Here is a 24,598-nt window from a genome sequence, read left to right on the forward strand (position 1 = left end):
TTAATAATAAACATAATAATGCATGGCTGGTAGTCAGGATTTTTATGCACAATAAGCCACTTCCTCTCTTTGCTGGCTCCACGGCCATAAGGACAAATCTGACATGAGAGGTACAGGTAGCCTGTTAAAATTAAGGTTACTTTCTGCAGTATACAGAAAGAAAACTTAGTACCGGCTGAGCTTCAAATGCATCTTCTAATGAAAAGAGTGCTGCTTTGTAGCACTGAAGTTTTCAGGGAGGTTCCTCCAGTCCACATGACTCTGCTCATTCTGTCACAATCTATGCTAAAAAGCAGAATGTAGTCTTCAGAAAACAGGATGCCTCATCATATAGATACTACTTTAGTAGCCAGTGCCAAACCGGATTTAGATAATATGCCATATTTGTAATATATATTCATGACCACAGGTATGTGACACAGTACACTTTCTAACCAGGAAATAGACTGTCAACACTGTGCTGACAGACACACCCCAGGCTCATGGCTAAAACTCCATGCTCTCTGTGAGAACAATCCACAGTTTGGATATTGAATGGCATCTTGATGTTGTCAGATAGTACAGAATCTGTAATATAATTAAGTTCATGTAGATCCTTAATTATTTGTCTACATTTGCTTTTCACCTACCTGGCACTGAAAGAAAAATGTCAGATTCAGATGTGGCAACATCATGTAATGATAGTGATCTTGCAGCATCTCCTGGGGGTCCAGGTGGTCCTCTAGGTCCTGGTAAACCTGTTAATCCTGGTTCGCCTGGTGGGCCTGGTGCCCCTCTACTACCAGGAATGCCAGGTTCACCAATGATCCCTTTAATTCCTTGTGGGCCTGATGGACCAGGGGGCCCTGGTGGTCCACTTATTCCAGGCGGTCCTGGTGAACCTGGATCGCCTTTAGGTCCTGGTTCTCCACTTCTTCCTGGTGAACCCCTTTGTCCTTTATTTCCTTGCGGGCCCTTTGAACCTCTAGATCCTTTTTCTCCTGAAGGCCCAATTGGTCCAGTTAGGCCCTTTTCCCCAGCAGGTCCTGGCAACCCTGGTTCTCCTTTATCTCCAGTCTGTCCCTTTGGTCCAATTGGTCCCATGGGACCAAGTGGTCCTCTTTCGCCTTTCGGTCCCCTAGGACCCGGTGGCCCTGTAATAAGAAAACAAGACTTACAGTATCTAATGATAATTTTCAAATATATTCATCAAGTCAAAGTCAACTTTATTGTCAATACCACAGTACATAGAAAACATAGAGGATCGAAATTTCATATCTCTCTGAAACCCATGGTATAGCATATACAATTTAAAGAGACACAACATATAAATAAATTAAAAATGATGAACCAATAATTTATAATATAATAATGTAATCCAATTAAAAAATAAAAATCCATCATATATGTAAAATATCCTGATTCTAAGTTGTTTGAAAGAGTGCAAAACAGATTAAGAATTTACATTCTAACAGCCTGATGGACAGAGCCCTTAATCGGCTAGTTCTAGCCTGAAGACTCCTTAGTCTCCTCCTGGTGGCAACAAGCTGAAGAAGCAATTTAACAGGTGAACCGAGTCACCGGCTATGCCAATGGCCCTACGAGTAATGCTGGTATTATGGAGCAATGTACAATGAACCCTAGCTAGAAAATGTACAGTAGAACAGAACAATGTTATGGTCAGATCCCTATTAATCCTCTACAGGGCGTAAAGGTGGCCATTAGAGATGAGCGAATTTCCGGTTATGAAATTCGTTCACGCTTCGTTTACTGGTAAAAGGTGAATTGCGTTATGGATTCTGTTACCACGGACCATAACGCACGGATTCGTTATGCAGCCCATAGACTTCTATTATGACGGAATAAATAACAGAATGCCTCTAAAGGCATTCCGTTATGTATTCTGTCATAGAAATGCGTTATGGTCCGTTGTAATGGAATCCATAACGCAATTCACCTTTTACCAGTAAACGAAACGTGAACGAATTTCAAAATATTAAATTTGCTCATCTCTAGTGGCCATGTTCATTACATAGAAGTTGGTTGATGATTGAACATCAGTTAAATAAAGTAATATCTTGTGAACGATCATTTCACAGACACAGCCATACACATATTGGATGTTAGTTGTTCAGAATATTCATATATGTCCAATTAAACCGGGCAATGGACTAAAGATATTTTTGGGAACATTCTTTCAAGGAAAGATCTATTGTCCAACCATTGGACAACCATTTTTTCAGACAATGCTGGCCTGTCATTGGTCAGCTAAAACAAGCGTTCGCTGTTAAATTCCACAAGACGAACAATTGTTTTAGTTGAAATTGTCTGGATTGATAGACTTTAGACTAATGTGTATGGGTACCTTAAGAATGCTGTGATAAGGACTCTGCTAGCTTACCTCAGATGCTGTCTGCTAAATACAGTAGAGCAGACTAGGAAGCTCAGACTCTACAGAACACGTGCCAGAGCCATCCCATTCAACTGTATGGAGAAGTAGAGAGGAGGCTGGGCCATGATCTACTGCGCATGCTCCTGAGAACCCAGTCATCCTCATTGTGAAATGACTAGACAGAACTGTACAAGCATAGCCACAGCTGTTGGAGTGAATAATTGGCTTTACCCATGGAAGACTGTCAGTTCTAAGTGCTCTTAACAAAAATCATGGTCCCTGTGTCGGGTTCCCATTTTTTTAAAATAAAAGAATATTTTCCCCTCAAAAGTAAAGGTTACCGTTAGTAAGGCCTCATGCACAATTACGGATCCTTACTTTAGAGCTCCGTATTATTTTCTGAAAAATGGAGGATAGGACAGGTTCCTGAATGGGTCCCCATCTGATCCGCAAAAAAAGTACAGTTGTGTACATGAGGCCTAAAACAGAACTGAATTACCGTATATATGTTTTCTATAAAACTAATTCAAAGGTCTGCACTTCCTTTTGTCACTTTTGATAAAAAAAATGCCCATTTGTAGGTATGTGTAATAAGCATAATTATGAAATTGTAAATTGTTCTAGCTTCTGATTTACAAATATGTGGCATTTTGGTGGAAACCCTCTTACACTCTGTTCACATTTATATTATGGTTTTCATTTATAACCAGGACACGTAGCCAGATCTGTCACATGATGAATACCACTGATGCCTCACGAGCCCCACTTATAGGATCAGTTGAGTTCCACCAAGGTGGTTTTGGTAGAGAAAATTTTTGTAAACTTTTACACTACAGTGCTCTACAATAGATGGTAAGAATATGATCCTGCCTATGATATGCCATCATGGCTGACCAACCTGACAGGAACATTCACTAATATGTAGTGTATTCCAGTGCCAGAGCATAGTGTGTAATGAGCCCCTGCCACCTCACCCCCTAGGCAGCTCTACAAGTAGAGGTCCTGCTCACATTGTAGGAAAGGTTGCTGGTGGCCATTTTAAATAATAGCCAGAGAACCCCTTTAACGATGGACATATGAAAGTGTTATACCATAGTTTACGATGACTCATTTACCTGCTGCGCACTGTAGGTCTTCTCGATATTTTTACTGCTTTGCAGTTTACACTATAGGATTATCAACACAATGATCACTTGTATCTTAGCGAGGATTAGGTTTTTAATTTTTTAACGAACAAGTCATTTTTATAAATCAAGCCAATAATTATGAAATTAGAGCAGCTAAACATTAAAACATTTGTCTAAGAGAAAGTAGATATGATCCTACCTTGCAAAATTGTGAAATTCTTTATTAGTTGTCCATGATTTGAGTCCACCAACTTCATTTCTTCCATAATAATTGATAAATTGGCTACTTCGTTATCTAGTCTTTGTCTCATTGTATCCTGTTGAGTACTGAGTGAAGATGTGTCTAGCTGAATACTGGAGATAGAGTTATTCAGCTGAATTAGATCTTCTGTGTGTTTACTCAGTGTATCGGTGCAGGTTGTTCTTACATCATTGAGATTACTAGTCAGCGTCCTTAGATGATGAGCAGTGTAACTAATATTGGTAATAATACCTACTATATCTTCCTCAAATTTCTGGAAACGCTCTTCCAAAAAGTTGAATTTGGCATTTGTCTTATTCTCATATTCTTTATGGTAATCCTGAAGATCCTTTAAATTTTGCTCATTGGATTGTGCCGTCACAGTAATATTTTCGATCTGAATACCAAGATTATTGAGCTGGTTGCTCATTTCTTCTACAGTCTCATTGTTTGCCTTGACAAGAGCAGAGTTATTTGTTGCAATGTTTTGTAGGTTTTGGACTCTCTCTTTCAGCCAGTCTGTATCCTTCCGAGTTTGAATAACAGCTTGTTGAAGGCTTTGAAAATCGTTCTTGATACGTTGAATAGCTTGACTGGTATCATCCACAGATCTCTGCAAAGTGCTTATAACTGTCCTTTGCTGTGTCTGTGTCAAGTTTAAGTTACTTACACTCATAGTGAGTATATTGCTTGACTGCATTTGGCTTTGAAGATTTGTCTGTAGACTGCTAGTGTCCTGCTGTAAACTAGAAACATAACTGTTATATACTTGTAATGTTTGATTGACTCCATTAATCATCAGAGAGTTATTGTCTAAGGCACTTTTCATTTGGCTTTGCTTTGCATCTAGAAGGCCACCAGCTTCTTGTAGTTTCTCCAGGGCATCTTTGTTTCTGCTACTCTTTTCTGTGATCTCACGTAGCTGTTGACGAATGGCTAAGATATCTGATCTCACGCCGGAGAGTTCTGTGTTAGTGTTGATTGACTTTTGTCCAGCTTGGTCATCTGCAAAATATATACCATATGCTAGGAAGTGATACACTGTCAAATTGGCAATGTTGTCATGTATTTATCTCCTCTACCATAAACTGAGGTCTTGTTTCAGTGACTCATTCTGAAATGTCTTCCAATCACCCTGATGAAATGCTTACAAAAAAATTCACCCTCCAAGAAAATGTATGCATATGGATGGAAACACAGGAGAAATTGGCAACAAACAGGCCTGTTACATAACATATTTTGCAAGCATTCAAAGCTGTTGCTTTTTCTGTCTTTATTGTTTGCATTTAGAATTCAATCAGAAAGGTAGAAAAATGGATCGGCATACAGCTGTATCCATCTGGAGTAAAGGCTTAAAGAGGACCTGTCACCACAATCTGTGCAGTGCAATCTACAGGCATATTATAGAGCAGGAGGAGATCATCAGATTGATATATAGTTTTGTAGGAAAAGATTCTGTAAAACTTGTCATTTATACATTTATATGTCTCCTTTCTGAACTTAAAGAGTAACTAAACCTTTATACAACTTGCTTTTAAACTCTTCTAAATAGCCTTCAAATAATTTTTGTAATATACTTTATTAATGAATTATGTTGTTTTGCAACTTAAAAATGTACCCAAAGTTCATGATAGTACTGCTTCTTAAAATCATCATTCCCGTACAGCACTGGCTTGTCAGCGCTGTACGGTGTACAGATTTCTGCTGCTTTTGAGAACTCTACACAGGAGGGATCACCGATCTCTGTCCTGCCTGCGCTCCCCCCAAGCTAATTCTGGCACAGCACATAGGTACCCTGTGCCCTGTACCGATGTGCTTTGCCAGGTTTTAGTTGATCGGAGCGGGCTCCTGCTTGAGCCCGTGCTCCTCTCAGCTGAAGGCTCTCGTACCAATGTGGTATAGAGAGCCTTGAGCTGACAAGCCAGTGCTGTATGGGAATGATGAATTTAAGATGCAGTACTATTATGAACTTTTAAGTTGCAAAACAACAATAATAAAGTATATAACAAAAATTATTTTGGGGCTATTTATGGTTCAATTTGTGATTTTGGGGCAATTTAGAAGAGTTTAAAAGCAACTTGTATAAAAGTTTACTTACTCTTTAAGACCTTCCGCGTGAACAGCTATCAGTGACTAACAGCTACAGTGGTGCTTTAAAGTTTGTTTATATTTCTACATAAATTTCAGCTAAAACTATATCAGATTTTCACAAAAGTCCTAAAAGTAGATTAAGAAAACCAAATCAAACAAATAAGTAAAAAATATTAGACTTGGTCACTTATTTATTGAGGAAAATTATCCAATATCACATATCTGTGAGTGGTAAAAGTATGTAAAACTTAAGGATTAGCAGATTTGACAATGAAATTAGAGTCAGGTGTTTTCAATAAATTGGATAACAATCAGGAGTGGGTGGGTGTCCTGTTTTAGTTAAAGAACAAGGATTTATCTATCTAAGCCTGATCTTCACAGCACATGTTTGTGGAAGTATATCATGGCACAAACCAAGGAGATATCTGAGGACCTCAGAAGAAGAAGAGTGGTTGATGTTCATCAGGCTGGAAAAGTTTACAAAACCATCTCTAAAGTGTTTGGACTTCACTAATCCACAGTCAGACAGTTTGTGTACAAATGGAGGAAATTCAAGACCTTATTACCCTCCCCGGGAATGGTTGGCCAACAAAGATCATGCTAATGGCAAGGCATGTAAAGGGTGTATTAGAAACCCCAATCACGCAGACGATTGTCTGGAGGGAAGTGTTCCCTCCCAGCAATCTCCTGCTCGCATGCTGAGGAGACAGCTGCTATTACATGCAGCGATCTCCTCCACAGCATGGGGAGGCGCGATCACTATGCCATTGCTCATCCCCATGCTGTACAGTGGTTTGCCAGTGGCAGATCGCTATTAGACAGCACGATCTTCCGTTGACAAATCCTGATCTTTCAGCATTAACTGAAATATCTGGATTGCCCGATGAACATTTGCTTGTTCATCATGCAATCGGCTTCAGTATTGTTAAATTGAAGGTGACTCGATGATCACCTGATGGCTTTAGAAAAAGCTAAATCCAGATATTTGAGCCACTGTGGGGGAAATCTAGTTTTCAATGCTGGACATTAAATGATGGGTTGGGTCCCATTCTTTGTCAGCAGCTTTCTGTTCTGGTTTGTAGAGAAGTCAACATTAAAACATCAATATGCTCTAAAAGGGCATATCGAAAAGGTTTGCCTTAAAGCGGTTATCCCATGACTAATGTAAAAAACTAAAATCAGACATCATATAGTACATGACAACCTCTTTCTAACAGCTAGAACCAGCCCTGTACCTCACATGGATCCAGAGATCTCCCCATTTATTGCTCTGCTAGATTTATATCAAGCTGACAGCTCATGCATTGTGTCTTTTCTGCTGCAGCTCAAGGGGAGTGTCTTTTCTGCTACAGCTAAGGGGGCGTGTTCATTCTCTTCCTATCACAGCTTAGGAGGCAGTTAAAGGATGAAACCGAGCATGTCCGGCCTTCTCAGTGAGCAGGTCAAAGAAATAAGAAAAAAATAAACTGCAGGTGGGGCTATTTTATTGAATGACTCAGAGGCTATGCTAAATTCTTAATTACATTCAATTACAAATCAGATACAGGTGCTGGTTTGAAAACTGTAGAATATTTTTCGTGGGACAACCCCTTTTAATGTATTTTCTGCATTATAAGAAAACACACGCATTGTCACCAACTGTAATAAAATAATAAAAGAATATACAGTCACCCCATAATCCCCCACCTTTTTCAGTTCTGCATCTCCAGTCCTCACCTCTTGTGTCTGTAGGTGAGGTAGCTATATATGGCAGATAGCAGCTGAAGCCAATCGAAGCAGTATGGCACAAGACTGCTGAGGCCTGTTATTGGCTGCAGTGGTCACATGCCATATACAGTTACATCACCACTGCAGCCTGTAAACAGAAGCCCGAGGTAAGGACTGGAGCTACAGCACTGGAAACAGCAGCAGATTAAGGGGTGACCATGTGATTTTAATTATATTATTTAATTACATTTGGCGTCTCTCTTGGTGAGTTTTCTTATAAATCAGACAACCCCTTTATGAGACAACTCTAATACTAAGTGATAACACTTAAAACTCTGGAAATGATACAGATGATGGAACATAGTCAATATAAAATTACAAGTTACCTAGTTTCTTCAGGTCCTGCTCCACCTCAGAGATCTTATTATTGTAACCTGTATGTGACTTTTCTATGTCATCTGAAACTCCATCCATTCTCTCAACAACTGAAAAAAAGACAAAACTTTAGCTGATGTACATGTTATTAGGCTTTGTATACTTGCAGCTCATCTGTGAGATCACACCCTGAGTTCTGCCAATTTGTTCTTAGGTAAAAAAAAGAGCTGACATAAAATATGTTAACATGCTAATACCAAACGTTGGTGTGCCTGCATGTTGAGATGTGGGTGTGTGTGCTATTATAAAAAGTCTTCACTCAGTTTTTGGGTAAAAACAAATGTTTGTATTTATTTTAAACATTAAATAAAAGCAAAACAGGGGTTAAGTTGTAGCTACTTTGGTAGCAAGTAACCCCCCTCCAGTGTCCAGCTACATGATTTCCCACAGGTTCCCTTAAATGGTCACGAACGTTTCACACAACTTTGCATAAATCAATTGTACAAGCAGTACAAGAAACAAGAAACTTTGTAATATGTTTTATCAGTGAGAAATGTCTAGTGCTCATGTTATCAATTGTGTAACATTCCCCCCCCAAATGCTTTTGAAAAAACTGCAGGAGGATTATATTTCACATGTCAATGCAAGTGAGGAGAAACACACAGCCAGAGACACTGCACAGCTACATAGGAAGTTTATAGCTCATCAAAAGTGCTTCATTCACACAAATATTGGTGGTCAGTACTAATGTCCTCCATTTCCTGGGGCTACTTTTGAGTGACTGTGAGACTATTAGAAAGCAGATTCTCCTCTACTTTTTTGTCCACCCACCATATCTGCAAACCAGAAATTCTGCTAAAAATTGCCATATAAAAGTCACTGTGCTATTGGATCATATAGTCTTCCACACACTTTAAATTCCCAAAACATTAATCTTACAAATAAACCATAACAAATGAGGAGCTTACCATCTAAGTCACTTGTATAGCATGAAATAACCAAGTTAAACCAAAGAAACAAAAATATACTTTGACTGCAGCTCTGCTTCACCTGGGATTAATCAGCTGCATGCTTCTCACACCCTTTAAGGCAGATAAGGTGATAATGTGGCATGTTAGGGTTCATGCACACGAGATCCGCAGAACACAGATCCGCAGAACACAGATACCAGCCATGTGCGTTCCACATTTTACAGAAACAGAACATCAGGTCCATAACAGAACAGTCCTATCTTTGTAGGACATGTTCTATATTTTTGTGGATGCCAAGGAACAGACATACAGATTCAGACAGCACACGGTGTGCTGTCCGCATCTTTTGCGTCACCAGTGTAGTGAATGTGTCCGCATCCGACCCACAGAAATTGCAGATCGGATTCGGACCTAAACCATGGTGGTTTGCATGAGCACTAAGTGGGAATTATGTACTAGTTTGTCTGTAGAGGTAATAGTGGACAAAGAGGTTGGCTGGCTGGCAAGAGCAGAGAGACAGAGAGAAAGACAGACAGATTCACTGACAGACTAATATCAAATTCACCCCACAACAATGTAACAAATGCTGGAAATGTACACTCACCTAAAGAATTATTAGGAACACCATACTAATATGGTGTTGGACCCCCTTTTGCCTTCAGAACTGCCTTAATTCTACGTGGCATTGATTCAACAAGGTGCTGATATTGCCCGTATTGATAGGATAGCATCTTGCAGTTGATGGAGATTTGAGGGATGCACATCCAGGGCACGAAGCTCCCGTTCCACCACATCCTGAAGATGCTCTATTGGGTTGAGATCTGGTGACTGTGGGGGCCATTTTAGTACAGTGAACTCATTCTCATGTTCAAGAAACCAATTTGAAATGATTCGAGCTTTGTGACATGGTGCATTATCCTGCTGGAAGAAGTTATCAGAGGATGGATACATGTTCTCATTCTGTTTACGCCAAATTCGGACTCTACCGTTTGAATGTCTCAACAGAAATCGAGACTCATCAGACCAGGCAACATTTTTCCAGTCTTCAACAGTCCAATTTTGGTGAGCTTGTGCAAATTGTAGCCTCTTTTTCCTATTTGTAGTGGAGATGAGTGGTACCCAGTGGGGTCTTCTGCTGTTGTAGCCCATCCGCCTCAAGGTTGTGCGTGTTGTGGCTTCACAAATGCTTTGCTGCATACCTCGGTTGTAACGAGTGGTTATTTCAGTCAACGTTGCTCTTCTATCAGCTTGAATCAGTCGGACCATTCTGCTCTGACCTCTAGCATCCACAAAGCATTTTTGCCCACAGAACTGCCGCATACTGGATGTTTTTCCCTTTTCACACCATTCTTTGTAAACCCTAGAAATGGTTGTGCGTGAAAATCCCAGTAACTGAGCAGATTGTGAAATACTCAGACCGGCTGGTCTGGCACCAACAACCATGCCACGCTCAAAATTGCTTAAATCACCTTTCTTTCCCATTCTGACATTCAGTTTGGAGTTCAGGAGATTGTCTTGACCAGGACCACACCCCTAAATGCATTGAAGCAACTGCCATGTGATTGGTTGACTAGATAATTGCATTAATGAGAAATAGAACAGGTGTTCCTAATAATTCTTTAGGTGAGTGTAATGACTACCTCTTTGTGTGGTGTCAATTTATGTATAATGTATGCGTTTAGCTAGGACTCCACCTGATTTTGTAGCTGCAGTCTACAAAAACATTATTTTGGTCTGTAAATGCACACTTCTTCATAAAGTAGGAAAAATTATATTTATAAAACAATATTATCCCATTATTTCAATTGTATGTATTATACTATTTATACCCTTAAAACAGGGGTGTTAAATTTGTGGCCCTCCAGCTCTTGCAAAACTACAACTTCCATCTTGCCTGGGCAGCCTACAGCTATAAGGGCATTCTGGGAGTTGTGGTTTTGCAACAGCTGGATGCCACAAATTTAACATGCCTGTTCTAAGGTTATTAAGAATAGGATTCATACAATTCAAATAGTTAGATAATATTGTTCCATTGAGTTTGACATCCCTGCAGAGAACATGGTCAACACTATTGCCTCAAGAAGAATGTAATGTATAAACTGTATAACAACGCTGATATTTTTTGTGATATGTGATGGCTGATATATTATTATGTTATAATTCTTCCTCCCATTATGTGCATGACTGCCTCCAACATTGTAATTATTGGAGGCTCTAAATATAGTTTACATTCCAAGCTCTTAAAGCATGCAGAGAATGGAAACCTATGCTTACAGTGCATTAATGTAATCATTCATTCAATCATTCATTCACAAATAACACTCACTGGATCTGATGTGTTTAATATTAAAAAGAAGTGAAGAGGAATAAGAACAAGTTACTACAGAACTATGTAGCGCTAAGACATAGCTAAGAACCAGATTAACAGACAATCAAACTGTTCTTCAAAAAAACAGAAAAGAAATTAGAGCCAATACAAGCTGAAAAAAGGGAGAGAAAGACAGATACGTTTTTAAGAGATAAACAGGACTTTGAAAATTGAAGATTTTTGATTGGTGTCCAAAAAGATAAAAGAAAAATTGATAATAAAGAAAAAAAATGTAAGATTATTGGACCACCAAATCTGAATTGAGCGCTTCAGACAACTCCTCAGCTTTGTGACAAAGCTCTAATATGGCTCAGTACAGTGGTGATTCCAAGGATGCCCCTTTGGAAGGAGAACCAGAAGGGGTAGAGGAAAATAGAAAAAACACAAACAAAAAACAGAATCGCAAGAGAAAGCAGGTGTCCTGGAGACACTGAATGTGAACAATGCCAATGATGAAGAATGTAATGTGATTAATCTCACATGGATACTACTACAGAACTAAGGCCTGAACTTTGGCTTGGTGGACACTGAGGGTGTGGTATTTGAAATGGATCTTTATAAATCAGTATGCAGGTTACATCTACATAAACTGTATGGATCATCTAACCATGTGTCAGAACAAAAAAAGTGGAGGTACCGGTGATGATAGGCCCACTGGGTTTCACTATAAGTAATTCCACAAGCGGCATAAATACAGAAAGAGCTGCATTGTTATCTGATTTAGCCAATCCATTGGAGCCAGAGATGGAAAGTACCATCACAGAGGATCATGCTCTTACTGGTGGCATCAGATCTACTGTTGATCCCCCCTTGCAGGCTGGCAAGTTTTGAATGAAGTAAAAGCCCTTTTATATCCTAAAAGTCACAATAATCTTACCATTTGGGAATCCCGCGTCTTGACGTGGCTCAGTTCCCAGAAGGACATTATTGTTAAACTAGCCGACAAGGGTAGGGGGGATACGTAGTTCTGATGACCAGGGAGTATTATGCTACCTATTCCCCACTAACTAATGACTACCAAATATCTATCCCAATTGCAGACCCTCTTACGAGTTCAAGGGAAGTGGGGGATCCTCTCTAGGAGAATGGCTGAGAAACTCTTCCCCCTGCATCCACGTAAACCGAGTGAGTACTTTCTACCAATGGTACATAAGTCCATGGGTGCCCCATCGTAGCAGGTATTGGCTCTGCTACAGAGCCTCTGTCAAAGTATGTGGACTGGCTATTACAGCTACACCATGTAAGGCTTCGTCCACATCACGGTTCAGACTTTCCGTTCTCCTGCTCCATTTAGGAGCAGGAGAACAGAAAGAACGGATTCGGCACATAACTAAGTCGAACGGAAACTAAGGACCCCATAGACTATAATGGGGTCCGTTAGGTTTCCGCTCAGGGGAAGATTTTTGAAACGGAGACAAAAGTCCTGCATGCACAACTTTTGTCTCCGCTCCAAAATCATCTTCTGAGCGGAAACCTAATGGACCCCATTATAGTCTATGGGGTCCTTAGGTTCCGTTCGGCTCAGTTATATGCAGTATCCGTCCTTTCCGTTCTCCTGCTCCTAAACGGAGCAGGAGAACGGAAAGGCTGAACGGTGATGTGAACGAAGCCTAAAGTTGTCTCATTTAGTAATGAAATGTATTATTTTGTTAAGGTTTCAAGATGTAGTTTTGGAAGCCAAAACCAAAAAAAAAGAGAAGTCATATCTATTCTTTATACTTTCTCTCCTTTTATGATCCACTCCTGATATTGACTTTCAAATCTTCATCAGGAAACATGACTGTATAGCCGTACCTATAGGCGAAAAATGCTCAACCTTGGGACCTCCAGCTGTTGTAAAACTACAACTCCCATAATGCCCCGTTGCAGGCTTATAGCTGTAAGCTGTCTGGTCATGCTTGGAGTTGTAGTTTTGAAACAGCTAGAGGGCCGTAGGTTGGGCTTCCCTGCTATAGGCCTTATTCACATGTCCGTGTCTGTGATGAAATCCATGATAAGATGGGCAATGATTCATCAGTGAAGATTTAAGGCTCATTCACACGAGTCTGCATCCGTTCCGCAATCTTGGGGAAGCAAAAGATGCAGACAGCACACCGTGTAATTGTGGACAAGAATAGGCATTTTCTATGATAGTGGCGGCTATGTGCGGTCCGGAAATTGCGGAACGCACCCTGGCCGGTATCCATGTTTTGCACATCCGCAATTTGCGTACTGCAAAACACTACGGTCATGTGAATGTAGCCTTACATGAAGAATCTGTGTTTAGTCCGTGTGTCAATTTTTTGCTCTCCGTATGTCATCTGTGTTCCATGGACACTGTACAGCTGAAAATACATTTTCAGAAAATTTTCCTATAATTGCCCATTAAAACACGGACGAAACATGGATGGCGTCCGTGTTGAGTCAGTGTTTTTCACGAACGCATACACTATCATGGACGTGATGGATCAGCAAACACAGACAAAAATAAGGCGGGCTTCCGTGCTAAAATCATGGACCCATGGACTGTGCTAAAACAAGGATATGTGTGAATACACGCTTTAAGGGTCCATTCACACATCCGTAGTGTATTGTGGATCTGCAAATTGTGGATCTGCAATACGCCGGGCCGACACCCCTATGGAAATGCCTATTCTTGTCCGCTATTTATGTTCTATTTTTTTCGGGAGCCGCGGACTGGAAGTACGGAGCCGAAGACCAGAAATGTGGATGCGGACAGCACACTGTGTGCTGTCCCCATCCTTTCCGTCCCCATTAAGAATTAATGGGTCCGCACCCGTTCCACAGAATTGCGGAATGGATGCGGACCCATTCTACAGGCGTGTGAATGGACCCTAAAATGAATGCGTACGTGTGCTGTCCGTGCAGCACAGCACATGTCCATGAATTACTGATTTGCGACTTTTAATATGTTTTTTTCACACATAAGTTGTTTTACACTGACCATGGGCCAGTATTAAAATCATGAGACATGCACCACTTTGGTCGGTGATGTAGACCTAACACGCCCATTGAAGTCTATGGGTCCATGAAAAATCACTGACACAACACAGAAGGCATCTATGTTCTAGTGGTTTTTCAAAGACCAATGGTAGGTGATGCTCTGAAAAACTAGATTTTTGTACTTACCGTAAAATCTGTTTCTCTTCCGTTCATTGGGGGACACAGATGGAGTAGCCCCCCTTGCGACTTTCTCATCTTCTTGCTCCTGCTCCTCGATGGCTTGATCAATGACACGACGCAATGCACGCTCCAGAAAGAAGGCAAAAGGTACGATGTCACTGATGGTGCCCTGGCTGCGACTGACTAGTTTGGTTATCTCATCAAATGGCCGCAGAAGTCTGCATGCCTCGTGCATGAGCAGCCACTGGCGCGGTGAAAAAAAATCAAGCCCCCCAGAACCTGTCCTGCCGCAGAGTTCGTACAGGTAGTCGTTAACTGCACGTTTCTGCTGGAGCAGCCTATCGAGCATATAGAAGGTTGAGTTCCATCGCGTCGGGCAGTCACAAATAAGACGTCTGACGGGCAGGTTGTGTCGCCGCTGAATGTCAGCAAGGCGAGCCATGGCCGTGTAAGATCTTCTAAAATGGCCAGAGATTTTCCTGACCTGCCGCAAGATGTCCTGGACCCCGGGGTATTTGGCAACAAATCACTGCACGACTAAGTTCAGGACGTATGCCATGCAAGGCACGTGTGTCATTTTGCCCTGTATCAGCGCTCTCAGCAGATTGGCACAGTTGTCGCACACCACTTTACCAACTGTCTAATTGAGCGGGGTTAGCCACTGATCGCCCTGTGACCACAAAGCTGAAAGGAGTGCAGGACCGGTGTGGCTCTTGGCTTCCAGGCACAACAGCCGCAGCACAGCATGGCAACGTCTCACCTGGTACGTCGAATAGGTTCTGGGGAGCTTGGGGGCGCAGCGGAAGAGGCGGTAGCTGTGGAAAAGGAGGAGTCAGCCGAGGAGGAGACGGAGGATGGAGTAGGAGGAGGAGAAGAAGAGGCAGGCCTGCATGCAATCCGTGGCAGTAACACCAAATCCACACGGATGCCACGGGTTGCATGCTTGACAACAGTCAGAAGGTTCACCAAGTGGGCAGTAAAAGTTATGCACCTTCCCTGCCCGTGTTTGCTAGACCACGTGTCTGTGGTCAGATGTATCTTGGCACCCACACTGTGTGCCAGAGATACATTCACTTGCCGCTGAATGTGGCCATATTGCTTCAGGATGCCCTTCTTGGATAAATATTTCCTTCCGGGGACCCTCCATTGCGGTGTGCGAATGGCCACAAATTTTCTAAAGGCCTCTGAGTTCACCAGTTTATATGGCAGTAGTTAACAGGCTAGCAGTTCCGACAAGCCGGCAGTCAGTCGTTGGGCAAGAGGGTTATCTGGCATCATCATCTTTTTACGCTCGAACATTTGGGCAACGGAAGCCTGCCTTTTGCCAGATGAACGTGACGATGGCACGGTGGAGTGGAGCACAGATGGGAGGAGAGAGGAGATGGAGAAGGAGAAGAGGCAGGATGTGGAGCGCCAGGAGTGTGGCTTTGTGGGTTCTGACGGTGTTGCTCCCACTGGGCTCGGTGATGGGAGGCCAGGTGCCTTCTTAAGACGGTCGTCCCTAGGTGAGTGTTGGGCTTACCGCAACTTATGCGTTGACAGCACAGGCTGCAGATGGCAACAATATTGTCAGCAGCGGACACGTTAAAAAAAGCCCACACTGTGGAATCATGTGACGGCGTCCTGGGAGCGCCAGATGCATGGTGGATGGCTTTTTCCAGATACATTAGCAGTCTGCTTTTTGCCTCCTGTGCGATGTAAGTTCTGCCTGCTTCTCCTCCCTATCTGCTGCTCCATCTCTCCCTCTGAACTCCCCTCCTCTTCCTCTCTTGTGGGCACCCATGTGACGTCCATCGACACGTCATTTTCGTCACCTTCAATTAGAGATCTCGGAGTAGGCAGCAACAGCGGGGTCCACCCTCCTTGGGCTGATCTGGGTACTGTCGTCAGACTGCTGGGTGGCGACCGTTGATACCTCCTCTTACTGATCCGATGCCAAGAATGGCTGTGCATCGGTAAGGTCTTGGAATGGATGGGAAAATAATTCCTCTGACTAGAACGGAGGGGATATAGTGGTGGTGGTGGTGGTGTCTTTGGGGGTGCACACAGCAGAGAGTGAAGAGTATGCAGATAGAGAGGATGAGGAGGGTGCAGAAGCGGAAGGCTGAGTGAGCCACTCAACCAACTCTGGTGCGTCCTTTGACGTAATCGCACGCACCTTCTGCAACTTCCCACTTAGGCTCCAGCCTGGTGCACCTGCCTGACCCCTAATACCCCTGCGGAATGGCCTGCCTCTTCCTCTGCCTGTCATTTTCAAAATGACCCTGTGACAAAGTCCCTATAGAAGAGCAGTATTTGTGGAAGAAGGTATATCACACCCCTGCCTCAATCAGTTTTTTTGGGGGGCAACTGGTATATCACACTAGTTGAAATTATTTGTTCCAATAGCGTTTGTCACTCTGTGTAGCTGCGGTAACGCAGCAGAACCGCAAACAAATGCTACACTACCCAAATGCACTATATAGAAAGTATATTATTGGTATATCACGCCCCTGCCTCAATCACTTTTTTGGGGGAGGAACTGATATATCACACCAGTTAAAATTATTTGTTCCAATAGCATTTGTCACTCTGTGTAGCTGCGGTAACGCAGCAGAACCACACACAAATGCTGCACTACCCAAATGCACTATATAGAAAGTATATTATAGGTATATCACACCCCTGCCTCAATCAGTTTTTTTTGGGGGGCAACTGGTATATCACACCAGTTGAAATTATTTGTTCCAATAGCGTTTGCCCCTCTGTATAGCTGCAGCATCACAGCAGAAACGCACACAACTGCTGCACAATACAAATGCACTATAATATACTTTCTATGTTAGAAAGTATATTATAAGTACACCCCTCAGTAAGTCACACCTATACCAGTCCTTAAAAGGACTTTTGTGGCCCTATTAGCTAGCATTTGGTGTCTCTAACAGTCTGTCCTGCTCCACACAGCAACCTCTCCCTACACTGGCAAAAGACTGAATGTAAAATGGCGGCCAGATTGGGTTTATTTATAAGGTAGGGAGTGTATCCATGTGCTGAAACGTCTCAATTGGCTGTCCTGTACCACCTGATGGATGTGTCATGGGTCAAAGTTCTTCACAATGTAAAAGAATATGGCACCGGCGGACATCGCCATATGTTCGCCCATTCCGCGAACCACGATCGTGCAAAGTCCGACGCGAAATGACCCCCGGGCGAACTACAAGGCCTTCTCTCCTGGTTATCACCAGCGATAAGTGTGGGGTGACATTTTTCCATTCAGAACCACCTGAATGATCTTATACCCTTGTATTTCACTGAGGTATTAGGTATTTTAATGCCACATTAGTGTACTGATTATTTATCTTATATCCTGGGTTGCTTTTCCCCCCATACATTATTTAGACTCTCCCGAGGATGAGACGGGTCCGGACAAAATGAAGCGAGAATAATTTCCTCATTTAGATGGAATGCCAACACCACCTTCGGAAGGAAGGACCTGGGGTCTGGGCTCAGACATAATTCCAACCCTGCGGTCCTAAATGAGGAAGAGGGGTAAGGTTAGGCCCTGTAAGAAGGGACCAACAGCACTTACCCAGCCTGCGTCCCTCCAAGCAACAAGACCAGCTTGTTAGCGTCCCGCCAGGTGCCTTAAAAACCGGATGTGGGCGGAGCACACACTCCCTCTGCTCAGCTGCCCACCCATCAGCCTCTGGCCACGCCCCCCCACTCGCTGGAACACATGCCCACATCCCTGGCTGAACCAAAATGCTGGTTGGGAAAAAGGAAGCCACGGGGGGCGCCCTGCCAGAGCTGGCCGCTCAGAAGCTGGGGCCTAAATTAATAATGGGCCCGGCGGCCCCAGAAAAGAGCCGACATTATAGCTGGGGAGGAAGCGCAATGCACTGGAAAACGGCAGAGGACCGCACAAGTACATGCATAGTAAATTACCCCTATTACAGGGTGACTGCTCCGTTACCCTGACGACCGCCCCCCCCCTCCCTACAGCAGCAACCCACTGGAGGGCTTAGCCTTGTGGGGACCAGATAACTTGGGGAGGGGAGGATACTGGAAGGGGGAGCACCTTGGGGCCAATTCCTCCCTTTTTTATATTTTTTTTACTCACCTGTCCGGTGTCTTCTGCCCCCCTTTGGTGTGTGGCCCCCTTGGGGAGGGATGCTACACAGAGGGGACTTGCGGTGGACGGCCGTGGTGATCCGAACGCTGGCAAGAAACAGAGGCTTTATAGGAACCTCTGGTCCTCCTTTGCTTCTGGAGAACGAGAACGAGCAGGGGGCTTGGGGAACCCCCTGGTCTCCCATCTCCTGGGTGGGAGTGCAGGCAGTTTTTAGGACTGCCTGAACCTCCCGCTAGAAAAAAGGGAAAAACAAAAAAAGAACAAAAAACCAGCAGACCTGCAACGCAGGGAGGTCTGCCTCCTACAGACACTAAGCTAAAGCAGATTTAGCTCAGTCACTGTAGGAAGGGTATAGCTGAATGGGAGGAGTTTACACTTTTTGTGCTTAGTGTCCGCCTCCTAGCGGCAACAGCATGGTCATGAGAAAGGTGAAGGCTGAGTGAAGGGCCAATGCTTAATGGGAATTGCTGTCCTCTGTTGCCACCTCAGTAGTTTAGGGGGAATCCAAAACCAGGAAGAAGTAATGGAAGGGGACCTGCATAAGGCCTCATGCACACGACCGTATGCATTTTGCGGTCCGCAAAAAATACGGATGACATCTGTGTGCATTCTGTAATAGAACAGTAGTATCCTTGTCTGTAATGCGGACAATAATAGGACATGTTCTATTTTTTTGCGGAACGGAAATACAGACGGAAAGGGAATGCACACGGAGTACCTTCCGTTTTTTTTGCAGACCCATGGAAATGAATGGTTCCGCATACGGTCTGCAAAAAAATGGAACGGACATGGAAAAAAAATACGTTCGTGTGCATGAGGCCTAACATTGTGGCCACCAGAAAAAAAGAAAGTTCTATTTAGACTGGTTAGGCCGAATTATGTAACAGTAAAAGAACTGTTCACTTTTTTAAAGGGGTTTTCTAGGAACGATTTAAAATGGCTGCCATAGCTCGAGGTGGGCTGGGCCTTCCGAATATTTACGAGTATTTTCTAGCTACACAGATATCTCAGCTAAGAGAATGGTGGATGGACAATCACACCAAACAGTGGGTACATATTGAAGCAACTCTATCGCCGGGTAATAACCTCAAAAATCTTTTATTGGCTGCTCTTTATCCGACATTTAACCGCCCACCGCTCCCGACATTAGTATCCATGTCATTGGATAATTGGTCCCAATATCATAAAAGATGCATAAGCGAATCCGGACCATTCCCACCCGATACTCCTATAACGGTACTTAACTATCTTATCCCAAACCTTTCGATTTCCTCTTGGGCGTTGAAAGGACTAGATCTTTTATCTAAACTTTTTGTTTTGGACACCTTTTGCTCTTTTGAATACCTTTATGAACAGTTCCTGATTCCACACACAGATTTCTACAAATACCTATGCATTAGGCACTTTTTTTCGGTTAAAGCTTCCATGGATCTTGTGTGTAATCGGGAAGTCTTTAAACTTTGGTCACTTCCCCTTCCCCAGGGTACACGACTGCGGCCTCTGTATATGATACTTGGAGATAAGGGATCTTTTGTTAAAACGATTCCGCTGCTCACTTGGGAGAAGGAACTGGGGTTGGTTTTCTCTGATGAGCAGTGGTCTTCGGCTTTTTCCTTTATCTCCAAGAATACTCGATGTGCTTTGCATTATGAGTCTCTGATGAAAACCATATTGAGATGGTATTATACCCCTGACCGTCTAAGCCATTTCTTCCCTGGTTCCTCACCCTTGTGCTGGAGGGGATGTGGACAAAGAGGCACGCTATACCATGTCCTGTGGTCCTGTCCTAGGCTACGGGGTATATGGAGCACTATATTTTCTGTTGCCTCGGACTTGTTGGGTCTCCGTCTTCTGCCCTCCCCTTCATTGGCCCTCTTATGGATGGATTTGACTAAGATGCCCTGCGATTCAAGGGTGGTACTTGGTCATCTCTTTCTCTCAACTAAATTGGTTATAGCAAAAAATTGGAAAACCCAGAATGTTCCTAGCTTGGGGGAGGTTATTCGGAAATTAAATTCTACCTATATACATGAGATGGTGGTGGCGGGATCCGGAGACTCACTAGCGAGATTTGAGAGGGAATGGAGCAGGTGGAGGTTCTCTCCTCTTGCAGTAGCATATCCTAATTAAGATATTTGTAAGATATTGAGGGGCTGTTGACGAGATGAAATTAGAATACATTTTTATTGAATGATTGCACTGTATTTTTATTTATTTTATCTTTATAATTTGTTTGCTGTACATCGATTGCTGTATTAGCCTCGGCAAAGTTAGTGCTGTCAAGGTCGCTACGAAAAACACCAATTGTAGAGCCGTTTTCTTTGCTTTATTTATGATTATGTATGTCTTTAAAACCAATAAAAACTATTGAGAAATAAAATGGCTGCCAGCAACCTGTCATAGAATGTGAGCAGGACTTGTTGCCTCCACTTGCAGAGCTGCCTGGGGGGTGAGGGTGCAGGACCCCACTACACACTACGCTCTGACACTTGCATAAACTTCATATTGGTAAGTGTTCCTGTCAGGCTGCTCAGCCATTATGGCGTATCATATGCAGGATCACATCATTACCATCTATTGTAGAGCAGTGGAGTGTGTAGTGAGGCTTTTTCACCCCCATAGGCAGCTCTTCAGGTGTAGGCAACCAATCCTGCTCATATTCTAGGACAGGTTGCTGTTGGCCATTTAAGAGTGAATAGTTGTATGGAAAGAGTTTTCTGAGTTAACAAAAAAGGACATTGCTGAGGACATTGATTGGTTGCTGCAGTTGCATGCCTGCATTGCACTGCCAACACTGATGCCTTCCATACAAACAAACAGAATTAGATAAGTGCATAATTTTTCGCTTTTTTAAAGAATTGTAGTGGCATGGGAAATCTTTTTTTTTTTTTTTTTTAACTCAGACAACCCCGTTAACAGTGTGGTGGGGATTTGTTATGTGTGTACAACAAGCCGTGCACCAGGGTAAGTATAAAGTGTTTTTAGACTTCCTCTATAAAACAGATTTCTGATATAAATATTTTTTTAAATTTTCTTTTGCTATTATAAAAATGTGAATTATCGAAGCACTTATTACCAGTCACTTCAAGTTACATTAGGATATTATGTAACTAGAAATCACCTAATAGAGAATAATTAACTGAAGCACATCTTTTATAAGTGGAAGAGATTGTACCTTGGAAGCCTGGCTGATAATAAAATTATAATAGATAACTGCAAATTTGTAAATCCTCTAATCCCATCTTCACAGCGACTGCAAAGAGACGGGAGCTGCATTCGGAGGCGGACTGGGAACTTAAAGTGTTCCTGGAAAAAAAACTAAAAGTAGCCCCATGTTGTAGATGGGTCATCACAAGTAAGTAGGGCCAACACAAGTAGACAGGGCCAGCAATAATATAGTGCAGCACAAAGTACCACCCCACCACAGTATTCAACTGTATTACCATCCTAAGGACAACGATACAGTTGAATACAGGGGGCACTTACCTTCATCAGCCTGAGGTGAAAGCCCTGATGCTCCTAGCATTATGTAATGCTGAGAGCATCAGATTGCTAAGTACCCTGCCAGTGGAGGGCTTGGTTGGCCCCCTGGGCATCAGCCCGCTAGGAAATTTCCCTCTAGGGTCTATGGCCAGTCCGCCCCGGCTGCATTACTATAATGATAATGGCCGAATGTGCATTCACACAATGTAATACCTCACATTGCTATATTCTAGACCTTATATGCTGTTAATACCTTTAATAGAATTATCCAATACTTGCACATACCTTTGTATCCCAATATGGACACTGTGATAGTGAGTAAGGCACAAAGAATATACAGCAGGATGATTGAAAATTTCAATGCCCAGTTATTTTTGCACTTCGTACATTGGGTTCCTTCTTGTATGCCTGTTGAAAAAGAAGATTATGCATAAGCTTTAACATAGGAAAATGATGTCTAAAACACCTTAAAGGGATTTTTTGATAATAGACACCGATAATAGGCATGATGTGTGATGGGTGAGGATCCCAACTTGGAGACCCCACTTCTTGGGAGAACATGGGTCTCCTGACAATCGTGATCTCAAAAGTATCATGTATGTCAACTCATAACATATCTTTGTTTTTCATCTGTATGTTGATGACTGGGGTTATAATCTCTGCTGTTTTATGTCTTAGGTCGATTGCCCCCTAGCCCCCCCCCCCACCCGGCTGTGTGGCTTACTATATTTTTTGTGTCCTAAAAAAGGTATATTCTGTATTTTTTGTGAAAAAATGAGAGAAAACTAGTTAATGAGATCATAGTAAGGTGAGGAACAGCAAAGACGACTTATGGTGGATGCCAATCTTGTGGGAGTCCTTGGCTTGTTCTCAGTTGGTTATGTTAGTGAACGCAAGGCTGTGAAAGATAACATGGCTCTGCAGGGATGTGGATGCTGATGGTTATGGTCCCTCAGCATAGGATAGTTCCGAATTAATAATACAGAGGACTGGGCCAAGTTTACAGAAAATACAGCAAATTATTACTTCCATTATGTTTATAATGGATACAATATAAATATCATAAACGAACACATATGGGTCGGGTAAGGTAACATAAATGAATTTCCACATTGAATCTGTAAGTGCATAGCTGATTGCCAGTCTTCAGATGTCTGCATTATTTGCTGATATCACACATACACAGTAGTTGGAAGACTATGCTACTAACAAAACAAACAAAAAAAACCTAATTATAATAATTAGTGGCTGCTCCATAAAGTGCCAGTGTATAGAAAATGGTGAAATAGTTTATGAATTAGTCATTATCTGCTTTTGTTATAACAAAGAGCTAGAGGATCTTGGAGGAATATGCTAGTTAACAAAATGCTTACAGCCAGGGTCTTTGTGGCGGTTATTAGACCTTGATAGCACAGGTTGGTGCCAGGAGCTATCCACACTGATTAGTGCTGATGTCTGCTGGCCCCTGTGCACAGCTCTCATAGGAAAATGCTGCCGGACCGTGTGAGAGTTAGGGCACGGCCACACAGAGTTTTTGGAGCGGGTTTTGAAGCAGATCTACCTGCAAGATTTTCAGCCAAAGCCAGAAGTGGATCCACCAGGAAAGAGAAGTATAAATCCTTCCTTCATATTTCCGATTTTTTCCCCCCGAATCCATTTATGGCCAAAAAAATCCTGCAAGCAGATCTGCCTCAAAACCTCCTCCAAAAACTCTGTGTGTCCTTCCCCTTTTGAGACAACTTAGAATCACAAGATATCATTTCTTGGTCTCAAACGATACCACTAGCTAACTTTGCGTCCACATAACCAGACGAGATCCAGTTTACATTTTACATTACATATTAACAGTTGTATATTAGTTTGGATGGATAGAAGGAAAATGGTTCTAGCTCCATATACAGAGAAACCTCTTTGAGAAGACCACCTCTTTATTCAGACCAGATTCACTGTGCCACATTTTCAGTTCTATCATATACTATGCACAATAGCCATCTTTTTATGCTTATTTTATGCCCAGATATGTGCCCCCTTCACAGTAGCTATGCCCAGATATGTGCCCCCTTCACAGTAGCTATGGCCAGATATGTGCCCCCTTCACACTAGCTATGGCCAGATATGTGCCCCCTTCACAGTAGCTATGCCCCTCTAGAACACCATTTTCCGTGATAAAAAAACACTGCTTTGGATGATATATATGTTTTTTTTCTTCTCGTGGGAGATCACGGCAAACAGCCATCAGATTTGTAATATATTATTTCACATGCACATGTAATCATGATTTACTATGCTAAAGGCAGAGATTTCTGAGTACAGGATGGTGACATAATATGGCCACTGAGGACAACCCAGTGCTTTAACTATTATTATTATTATTATTGTTTTTATTTTATCATGATTTTTTTAAAATTAAAATTAAGGGGGAGATTTAATCAAACTGGTGTAAAGTAGAACTGGCTTAGTTGCCCATAGCCACCAATCCGATTCCACCTTTCATTTTTCCAAACTCCATTGGAAAATGAAAGGTGGAATCTGATTGGTTGTTATTGGCAACTAAGCCAGTTCTACTTTATGCCAGTTTGATAAATGACCCCCATAGTTTTTTATCATTTTTTTCATCACACACTTTGGCA

The 24,598-nt window shown here is 42.4% G+C and overlaps 1 protein-coding gene across 1 annotated transcript in view; it reads right to left on the bottom strand.

Moving 5' to 3' along the window:
• Window positions 1-24,598, bottom strand: part of COLEC12 (collectin subfamily member 12) — a 149,004-nt gene that overhangs the window by 15,866 nt on the left and 108,540 nt on the right. The window contains exons 3-6 of the mRNA XM_040431787.1: window positions 22,254-22,376; window positions 7,924-8,022; window positions 3,698-4,744; window positions 630-1,133 (exon numbers count right to left, since the gene is read on the bottom strand). Of these exons, the coding sequence (XP_040287721.1) occupies window positions 630-1,133; window positions 3,698-4,744; window positions 7,924-8,022; window positions 22,254-22,376 (1,773 nt within the window). The remainder of the gene's footprint in view (window positions 1-629; window positions 1,134-3,697; window positions 4,745-7,923; window positions 8,023-22,253; window positions 22,377-24,598) is intronic.

This window comes from Bufo bufo, chromosome 5 (genome assembly GCF_905171765.1).
Source record: "Bufo bufo chromosome 5, aBufBuf1.1, whole genome shotgun sequence".
In the NCBI taxonomy this organism is placed as follows: Eukaryota; Metazoa; Chordata; class Amphibia; order Anura; family Bufonidae; genus Bufo; species Bufo bufo.